This window comes from Danaus plexippus (assembly GCF_018135715.1).
Source record: "Danaus plexippus chromosome 13 unlocalized genomic scaffold, MEX_DaPlex mxdp_40, whole genome shotgun sequence".
Taxonomy (NCBI): domain Eukaryota; kingdom Metazoa; phylum Arthropoda; class Insecta; order Lepidoptera; family Nymphalidae; genus Danaus; species Danaus plexippus.
In genome coordinates, this window is record NW_026869850.1 from 257,774 (window position 1) to 268,705 (window position 10,932).

Below are 10,932 nucleotides of genomic sequence, written 5' to 3' on the forward strand. Positions count from 1 at the left end.
TATCATTTTAAATCCGCTAGCGTTGAAAGGACTATTTTACATTGGTATTTTTAGTTCCTGAAGTCACACATCATAAGTCATATCAGTAAACGTATTGTATACGATTTTTTTTATGTGAATGCACGCATATTTTAAACCGAATCTGGGAAACTCACTAGTTAATTGAAAAGAAACAAGACTCTGACTTCATAATGAATCATAATGTGTTCATGTTCTTATTAAAAAAAATTCTCGCGTCTAACTTCTGCCACATTATAGGGACCAACGAAATGACAATTGTTGTACTACGAATAATATAGTATTTAAACACAGTAAGGTATATCAAATTAAACGAGAAATGTTTGATGGAGATATTCTTTACTTTTTAAGTTTTATTTAAATACCAGTTTAGTATAGGTCTTGTTTCAACGCAAATAAGATATTGATATTATTCAGAAGCTTTTTCGTAGCCTTCAATCCATTTTAGGGGAGAAAAGATGCTTTAGAATTAAACGTGACTACATATATCCGAATGTAATGTAAGAGAATATAACTGGATAAGAAAGAGGAATAATTCAATAATATCTTTTCAAGTTATAGAATTGGTATAGACTTTATTTTTTGTTTATAATTTTTTTTAACGAGTTCCGTGAAATATAAGCGACGTGTTAAAATATTCTATGGCTATTTATTATCGCTCACTTGTAATAAAAATTCCACAAAACTGGGGTTTTCAGGATTTCGTTTCATTTCATTGTCAAAGGAATGAATTATTTTTAACGAGTAAAAAAATATTATTTTTGCAGTATTAGAGCAAAAAATTAAAACAAGATTTTTTTACTGTTTTCAAAGCGAACACCAAATTGTTAAAAATATGATTTTATATTCATCTCTGCTTTAAACTTATTTTATGGAGTTTTTTTTGTGGTACACTAGAGTAGAGAAGAATTCTTAAGTAAGATGTTCTCCACATAAAGATAAAACGTTTTAAAAGTTACACAAAACTAACTTAGTATGTACATCGATCATTATAACTTTACGAATTTTATTTTATTATAATTACGGTTCTAGTATCTGAATACCTGACGAGATGTAAAGGCTTAATTTGTTTAAAAAATTACGTTTTTGCCACTAAGATATTGCGGGTGAAATTTAAAGTTTTCTCTGTTAAATTAATTCAAGTTTTCTCCCTAGAATCATGTAAAACTTTAATGTCTGTGTTATTGCTGTGGTACGGCTATAAAATTATCTATTAAAGTTTCGCGTCACGTTGATGCATCGTGACCGGTTTTAGATTGTTGCGATATTTTGGAATTTTTCAATAATTTATTTCCTTTACATGGCATTACTTTATGTATATGTATGTATGTATGCAGGTGGAACTGTCACCAAACATGAAGTTTTAATAGTTCTTTTATAAAACTGTCTTTATTGCACTCACAATAAATTAATTTATATTTCATATTACCATACAAAGATGTCATTTTAATATATTACACTTAAAACTATGAAGAATAACAATTTGCGATAATCTGGTAATATTATAAATGAAAACAATTTAAATGTCATCATAAGTCATAACTCAATCACCAGCCAGCCGAGGGTCCATTGATTGATTAACATCTAGATGTAACTAGTTTAAACTTAATATTTTGATTAACAATTTTCTAGTTAAATAGATTCTAACAGAGAATACAAAAATGCAAGAAAGTGATGTGACTTTTATTATAACTTATATTGCGTTGCGAAAAGAAAATTTGCGGCACTATTATTATGAAAGAGTTTTAGATAAATCTGAAGATTTTTCCTACATTTATTTAATAAGTGTAAATGGAGTATCTTATTATTTAACATCGTAAGCTTTGGTATTCTTCACTATGTGTTACAAAAATAAATATTTATTTATTATAACTATAAACACGCATCCGTTAAAAAAATTATAAAACAATTTGAATTCATATGTTATCTAAACAAATTTAAAGGCTTCTTTAAATAAAAACACTAATTAATAAGAATGTCACACGAGAATGCGAGGCTTTGTTTGTATCTCATTTACTATTAAGTAGTACACATTTAATCGTCTCCTTAAACTTAATATCTCTTCTCATATAATATTACGTTAGGTATATTTCCTGTTGAACTTAATATTTTTATGACAAAAGGACCTCCTGTCATGATATCATCCAGATGAGTCTATCAAACTAAATTCCAACTGCATAAAAACATAATTTACTGCACTATCACATATAAGTAAAGTGTTTATATCACAAAACTGTCAAGCATGTTGAAGCAAATTGCTTGTTTAATTACTATGACTAGTCCGCTTCGTGTGAAGTGATTTAAAATTATTTTAAAACTTGTGTTCTCCAGTTTTCTCCTTTTTAGATTTTTTCTCTCCTTCCTCTGTAACATGTTGAAGATTTTTATTTATAATAATTAAGACGTTTAATAAGTTATCAGAATAAATTAAATATTATTTGGAAATGAATTTAGAGAAACCATTAATCTTTAAAATTTATGAGGAATGACTCGACGTTCCGAGACATCACCCGGATCATTTATAATGTTTTGAGATGACGTTCAATCTCATTTAGTGTTTAGACTTTATTGGTCGCATTGCATAAAACCTTATCATTATTTTTTATGTAAAAGTAAATTTCAATCAAAACTATTTTCTATATGAATGTCAATTACTTTGATTAACATGCAAACAGTATTAGTATGACGGAGCAAATAAACTTACCGATAGTGTTTTTGCTTTGTGGTTCATTCCAATCTTGAACATTCCCAGACATAAAGAGAATAAAAAAGAGATTGCTGAGAAAATAAAAGGCTATAGATATAAAGAACACTTTCCTCCAGTCAGCTGCACTTTTCTGCAATGAATATATATAATGAAAATTAATCTGTATTACATATATTATTAGTTGACTTAAAGACAATGTTGTCATAAACTATATGGGCGTTATTTGAAATATAATTCTAGTATTATATATACATATAAAAAACATATTTTCCTTACCTCATCCGAGACAACGACTGACACACTTAAAGGTGCCATTATAGAGAATATGTTTCCGCAGCCATTTGTGATACCCATCAAGGTACTAGCGAAGTTTGGCGATAAGTCAATATGAGAAATCTGGAAGCAATATCAAAATAAAAAAATTATTCCTTTGAGACGGATTACCTGAACGAGCTAAGTTTATTTTTACAATTGTTTACTTTTTATATTGTATTTCATAAAAAAAATAATGTTTAAAAAAAATTATGACGTAAAATAGATTATTACAAGTTTAATTAAGTTTATTAATAGTGTATTAATTAGTTTTAGAGTAAAACTCACCAGAAACCCAACATAGTGAGCTCCATTAAGTCCAACAGTTATTGTAAGCATAACCACAGCAAGTGTGAGGTGGCCCGCGGGAATGTAGCATAGAGCCAGCAGTGAAGCGGCTGGACCCCAAAATGCTGAAATAAATTTATTTTACAGATACCATGATACGCGGTAAAAGTAATATTTATACAAATATTTTGTTCATTATTCTGAAAGCAAAAAAATAATACCGATCGTATTGAAGATCTTCCGCGTGGAAGAGAGAGAGGTGACGTTATTGTTGACCAGATATTCGGCAATCCAACTGAATACAAAGCTGAGGATATACATGGCCACGTAGGGTAACGCCGAAAGGTAACCAGTCTGAGAGAAAAGTAGATATTATAACTTGTTATTGTGATGAAGGTTTTTTTAAATCTTGAAATTTTACAATTATATAGATTAAAGTTTAGTACAATATATAAAAATTAGATATTAATTTAAATACTGTAATTTATTTTCTTACAAAATAAATTTTAATAAAGTCAAGCTTAGCGATATATAATATTATTCAATAAAGACAAACATAGCATTATAAACTGTTCCTTTATGATAAAATAAATTTATGTAAATACAAATTAAATGACATCTTAATGTAAGAAAGCTACTCACACTTTTTATATTTACTCCGAGAACTTTATCCATATAAGACGGCATTTCTGTTAGCAGTGTCCAAAAGCCGAGGCTTTGGCCACAATGAGATAGTAAAATTGACCAAAACGGCAATGAAGTTAAAATACTTTTCCATGGTACTGGAATTTTCTGAAAGACCACACGAAATTTTATGTCACTGCTTAGTCTTTTAGTAATATCCATAACTATATAAAACATTTATTATTAAACATAAGTATACTTTATTTTCGTTAGCGTTAGAGGATCCTGCGTTGCTTTCAATATACTTCCGTTCCTCTTTAGATATCCATTTGCTTTCAGCGGGGTTAGAAGCTCCGAATATGATCCACAGAACTGACCATAAAATGCAGGTAATGCCAGCAACGTAATAAACAGACGGCCAACCAAACTTACTATCCGACAAAACACCAGCCAACATCATCTCGATAACGGTTCCCAATTGTGATCCTTTGATAAATAAAATAGAATGTCTGATAAAAATAAAATAAATATTAAATATTACAGGCGTATCAAGCTAGATAGTGACATATATTACCAGAATATACGAAGGTGCCCATACGACTTCGCTCTGTAATCGGAGCCCATTGTCCCAGAAGTCCATGAAGACTTGGATACAATATTCCTTGGAAAAGACCCATACCTATCCTACAACCGCAGACTGCCATCCAATCTCCCTAAAAAAAAATTTAATATCCTAATTGAATCGAGAAGATATTGTTATTTATTGTTTCCAGTGTTAATTAAATATATCACTATAAATTCAAGTTCGTACAAAAAGAGTTTAATTTGCCTGTCATTAGGAAGGGGTTAAATGTGGCATTAAAGAGGTGGTTCGGATCAGTAACAAATTACACTAATTCGTCTCGGTCTTCCGAAGCATCTATAAAAAAGAATTACGGTAGGCTTTCTTTTACGACTACAATTGATGGACGTTTTGTTGAATCGTTAAAACCTTGACTTGTCAGCATTTATTTCCAACTGCTTTTAATTCTATCCTTTTTTTTATTTTATTTCAGTGCAAACGTATTTATTGCTGTAAGTTATACTTCGTATCATTTGAAAGTAAGTAATGTAGTACTCACCTTCACTGCGGAGATCGGTACAATCAAGTTAATCAAGCCGGTCACTATCATAGACACAAGTATCAGCATCTTGCCACCGAAACGACCAGCAAATACACCTGCTGGAATCTGTAGAACTATGTAGCCCCAAAAAAAGGAAGATAGAATCGTATCTTGAATTGTTTTATTCCAATCGAACACCTGTACGGACCAAATGATTTTAATGAAACTAATTTACTAAGTAGTGTTAAGGGGTAAAAATTAAGTTTTAATTTATTATGAAAATAAAATTATAATAACAGGACATAACATAGAAACGACCATTTATCCAAAGAGTTATATGATAACATCTCATTAATAAACATAACCAAAATATTTTCGAATAAAATCCAATTCTAGATGGGCGGGGATGAAATTTTAACTGTTTACGAACTTTCATTAGGAAAAGTAGCATTTATACGTTTACAAAGTTTCTAATTAAACTTTGCGATACGGAAAATTAGAAAGTCGTATCTTAACTACGGTGTAAGACAATTTTGTGTTATGCGCCCAAAATATTTCTTTGTTGATAATTCTATTCCGAATTCATGGTAAAATTAATTCATTTGTAAGTTCCTGAATTCATAAATAATTTAATCTTTCTAGATTTTTATTTCTTATAAGTATATTCATATCACCTTTTATAATAAAGAGCACTATTTCAAACTCCATATTCGCACAATGACTCTTATAATGTTATCGAAAAGGCCCTTTCATGAGACATATTTCATAAACAAAGAATAAATTAGATGTAAGCTCTGAAATTTTTACCTGATATCCGTAGTTATTTTCTTTTGTCATGGCAAGAATAGTGACGCTCATACTGACACGTGTGGCGTACGAGACAACGGTGGCGAGGAAGAGCAGCGACACAACAACATGTCGGACACCAAACATACGCGCTGGATAAACCGATAATACGTTAATATTGTAACAGTCAGGTCCAGGTCTAACACAACAAATAAATTTTCAATTTTTACATATTAATCGTTCTTGAAAAGTTTATCATTAATTACATTATTTGCGTTAAATATTCACTTGCATTAACTTTTAATTCTGCATTAACCATAAGATTTAATCTTTTCTGTTCACAGAACATACTTTTACATAAGTTCAGACAGCGCTAATTATTATCTTTATAAATAACGACAAATCACAACTCCATTCAAAAACAGTGATTGTATTCATGTATTGTACATGTAACATTAAAGTATTAATGTCTCCGATACCCCAAATTTTCATGCTATAAATTTGTATTGAAATTCAAGTAACAATTTGCTATTGTATGAATCTCGGCAAAATATGATTACATGTCGTAGTAACGCAACGCACGTATCTAATGACCTGTGTATCCGATGTGTGGTTTGAATGTATCCATTATATAAATTCATTGTTACACTTTTGTACGAGTATGTGAAGTCTGCATGAACGCCGTGCGTGCTGCAGACTTTACGGATTATAACATTAATATTTACAGTCCATTTCATTGGCTCTTTATTGGTGTACGAAACCTTTTAATCTGAATCGTTCACCACTCGTGAAATAAATGTAATGTCATCGTATGTCTCAATTGTAGCACACAGAGCAATCATTGCATAAGGCGATTTCTCACGGATACATTTTCATTATTGTTTTATTCAGTTTAGTTTTTACTTCACGGGATATGAGTTACATAACACAAACCATTAAAAATATAACACTATCAGAGTTAGAAATTCATTAAGAACATTTTTGTTTTATTTATTATTTTATAGAAATTTAAAGTATTTATTATTATGTACCTACAGTGATTGGAGGATGCGTTGTTTTATTTACTATAGTTTTATTGTGGATTTTTAGCGTCTTCGCAATTTTTTGTTTGTCTGTTTTTGTGTCGTTTATTTGAAACGTTTTCATTATTTCATCTCTAAATACAAAACATTAAATCCTCGTGTTTCACTATCACAAAGTTGTTTATCAATCTCGTTTTATCGTGAGTGGTAATTCAAACACACTTACCGTCAAAACTGCTACTGTGTTTGGACACATTGAGACTCACATTAATTTTTGTAGTTTTTTTCACTATTTTATAAACCATTTTCACAAACAACAGCAATAACTTTTTCCACTTAATCATTTCTTTTTATTCCTTTGCGAAAATGATAAAATGTCATAGAACCATAAATTTAGATACTAGTTGTATCATTATCTTGAAGAAATAATCATCGCTATTTGATAATAACTCATATAAAAAGATAATTATCTACATTCAAATACAAATGTCTGGTCATCATTATATGCTTACTTGTAATTTAATTTAAATCCACAATAATGGAAAAACAACACTTTGAGCTAGCTCATTTGCAGGTATTTTTGTGACACAATCAATAAAGGTAACGTTTTCTAAATTAGTCAATAACAATGTCTATTTATAAATAAATTAAAACGCTGCAACCTTTAAATACCTAAAGATACCAGTACTATATACGATACTATCCTTGACAATCTAAACAATTAATTATTAGTCAAATTTAATCAAAACTAATTTGTATTTATTATTTGTGCTGTTCCTAAATTCAAAGTCTGACGCAATTAGATAAATATTGAAAATAATTAATTTCCTTGCTTTAAATACTATCAGTAAGGAATACTAATTATTCTTCTTTGTTCTCATTAATGGGTTACTATTTATTAATAAATTAATAATGTTATTATTACTCAATTAAATATAATTCGCCTAGTAATAAGTTAACTCGTTATTAAAACCCTGTACTAAAATTAAAAAGATGCTAAGAATCTAATGAATTCTAATCTATAAATTGAGTTTAAATGGTTTTGGGCATGTTAAAGTTTACTTAAATCATTTCGAAATCGTGTTGTGTACATTAGTAATTTTTTTCAACTTCCACAAAACTTTGCGTATGTCTATTATGCTACAATTTATCCGAAGTTGCAATTCCTTTGAGGTAACCATATATCAGTGGCCAACGAGATCAATATGTTAGTTTATAGAAATATGCTGTATATCTTCAAATCCTTTGATATTATTTTTTACGCCTATTTAATAATATAACTCTGAAGTTAAAAATGTCGATAGTTAGGTTGTATATAACAAAATATACGAGTGAAGTTTTTAATTTATGAAGAAACGACAAGATTAGGTTGCAGTTCTATGTATTTGTATCTATGCTGTACTCATAAATTTTGTTCTGGTCCATAACTTCTAAAGTATCGTTAATTGAAAAACTGTTAAATCGTTTGAAAGAGAATTGTTAGAAATAAAAAAGGCAAGTATTTAAATATGAGGTTAAAGTTTCAGCTTACAGTTACGTTGTATTATAAGTGTTGAGTGGAAAATGAACATTAATATTCAAATCACTTTTGCGTTTATAATGTCACGATTCAGGGTTAAGAATTAAAGCGACGAGAAAGTTTAAATTAGGTAAATTATAATGTTTCAAGTAATTTCAGTGTATACTCTGGTCTATTTTTATCTACTAATATATTGAGTACTCTCAAAACGACGTCCATAACCTGGATTCAGTCAGTGCAGTGCAGTAAATGATTATAATAAAATGTTTTAATAATTTTTCATTATAAGTACTTAAATTTTATCGGCTATATTTTAAACAATTTCGAAGAAAGATTTTGAAACGAATAACATCACACAACTTTTCTTTCTTAATTAATCCTATCTAAACTGTAGGGAATGAAAAAGCAAATGGGTTTCTGTGAAGCGCATCTTTTGTTGAAAACGTTGATAATACAAAAGAAATCCTAACATTTTTCAACCTACAAGGGTACGCCAGTTGAAGTGACCTCGAAATTAATTTGCTTACATAATGGCTGTGATCTAATGATGTGATCGCAATTTTATTGTCATACAGATAATTACACCGATATTAAAAATCTTAAAAAAAGTTTTTTTTTCAACAAAAATATATTTAAATAAAGTCAGCAAACCAAAAAACCGGTAAAACTGTTCGCATAAAAATTAAATGCGACCATTACAAAAAAAAACTACTGACACACGGAGATTAACTTAATTATTACTTAGAATTCCGGAGGTAGAAACTGTTTACAATGATAGGAACTTGTAATATTAAAAACGAAAAGGCAAATAAGAAACCTCCGGTGTTTGAGGTGACTGAAAATAAATAATTCGTATTGTGGCATCACGAAAATATCTTAACAGATATAACAGATATTCTAACGTATATTGCATGAGATGCTGTCTGTCTGATCTGTCACGATAAATTTGTGTATTTAAACAAAAAAAAAACAATTAATCGTTAAAACACACATACACACACAGATATACATATATGATATATATAAAGTATGTAAGTGTTTTGTTTACTGTTTAACGTATTTATTAAGTGCTGTCACCCACATCATTTATTTATCTGAATCAAATAGAATTGTACTACAGTCAAACTAGAATTAGTATAACAATCATTTCCCTTGGTATACAATAAAATAATTAAGTTTTTTATGTCACGATTCAGACTTAATTATTTTTAACTGTAACAATGTCAACTATAGGTACGATTCTATAGCAGTCGTTTTTTTTTGTTGACATTTTAATAACTAACTATATTAAGGTGGTGTATGATCATATTGATTTACTAATGGCTCTTTTCATAATAAATTCATTGTGTTATACTAACTTTCAATAATTAAATCTTTTTTTAACGTTTTATTATTAATCAATTAACAAAACAATTAAGACAACAAACTACTTTCATTGAATTTTTCTTTCTAATGTAACGGAGGCTGAAATGGTTGTTTGGAAAAAACAGACAAACACAAATTTCACATTACAATTATATGAATAATTGTGAATAATTTTACTATAAATTGCTGTCAAATTTAAATTCCAACAAAAGTTAGTGTCATATGTTTCGCGATACAGAAGTTGATTTATGATAAAATGATTTTAATGTTACTAGCTATAAACGTGGATTTATAATTTTGGATCAAATTACGAAGGATTTATGATTTTAAGTTTTATTATAACAAAAACAAAAACAGAGCAATGTGCAGAGTGAAATAAATTAATATAGAAAATATGAGAACACATTTTATAGAAAGATTTTTTTGTCTTAATAACTTTAAGTTAGGATTATTCATTGATCCGAATTAAATATTAGTATAAAATTGTTATAGCAATAATATTATAATACAACACTTTTTGGGTTATTATGAGTTTACTAAAAGGAGGTGTCACGTTAAGATATAAAATATAATATATTAAAATTTTTGTTATAACAGCTATGTATACTAGGTATATATTAATTGCAGTAAATAATAAACTAAGTTTAGTTGTCAATAAACTGTACTAATAATTAAAAGAAATTATCATTCAAAATATATTTATAATAAAACTTACTTGGTATTGCCAAATGTGTATCATTTTCGACGCCCATCTTAGAATAAGCCGAATAGTTCTTCGAAACAGAAGAGTATAGTCCAATTAATTGGAATGGTCCGTTAAATTAATTTAACTAAACTTCACAGTCCACTCGCGTAGAGACTAACTATTCGTTTGCGTCTACTCGGACACGACAAGGGCAGCGCCTTGGCAGTGCAGGAAGCGGCGCAGTGCGCCCGCGCCGCTCACGGCATTCTTATATATAGCACCTAGATCCTTTGATACCGCGGATATCCTTCCGATTTTGATTCAATATTTTAGTATTCATGATGTTAGTAATATATTTGTATTGTTTGATTGGCTTGATATAGATGCAATAAAAGATAACTCAATAAATAAAACCATGAAGGGAAATTTTGTTATTTTAAAAGGAATTCATTAATAGAGAATAAAGTATCGAAACGAAAACTAAATAGTTGAATATTATTTAT

General features: G+C 29.0%; 1 protein-coding gene across 2 annotated transcripts; it reads right to left on the reverse strand.

The window, feature by feature from the left end:
• Positions 1 to 1,379: 1,379 nt before the first annotated feature.
• LOC116770431 (putative inorganic phosphate cotransporter) lies at positions 1,380 to 10,673 on the reverse strand. 2 transcript variants are annotated; one of them, XM_061527997.1, is made up of 11 exons: positions 10,460 to 10,673; positions 5,860 to 5,990; positions 5,071 to 5,250; positions 4,524 to 4,662; positions 4,209 to 4,435; positions 3,968 to 4,117; positions 3,547 to 3,679; positions 3,326 to 3,450; positions 3,002 to 3,121; positions 2,723 to 2,855; positions 1,380 to 2,382 (listed from the first exon to the last, which is right to left on the reverse strand). In XM_061527997.1, exons 1-11 carry the CDS (start codon positions 10,494 to 10,496, stop codon positions 2,330 to 2,332), a joined length of 1,428 nt encoding a protein of 475 aa, XP_061383981.1. In that variant the 5' UTR covers positions 10,497 to 10,673; the 3' UTR covers positions 1,380 to 2,329. The 2 variants fall into 2 exon arrangements, with proteins under 2 accessions (XP_061383981.1, XP_032517793.2); XM_032661902.2 differs by lacking the exon at positions 10,460 to 10,673 and adding an exon at positions 7,087 to 7,180.
• Positions 10,674 to 10,932: the final 259 nt, after the last annotated feature.

Coding starts and splice junctions, on each gene's coding strand:
- LOC116770431 (XM_032661902.2), bottom strand. CDS start 7,165: ATGGTTTATAAAATAGTGAAAAAAACTACAAAAATTAATGTGAGTCTC. Junction 4,436..4,523: donor GGGCACCTTCGTATATTCTG/GTAATATATGTC, acceptor TATTTATCAAAG/GATCACAATTGGGAACCGTT. Junction 3,680..3,967: donor TCGGAGTAAATATAAAAAGT/GTGAGTAGCTTT, acceptor CTTTTCTCTCAG/ACTGGTTACCTTTCGGCGTT.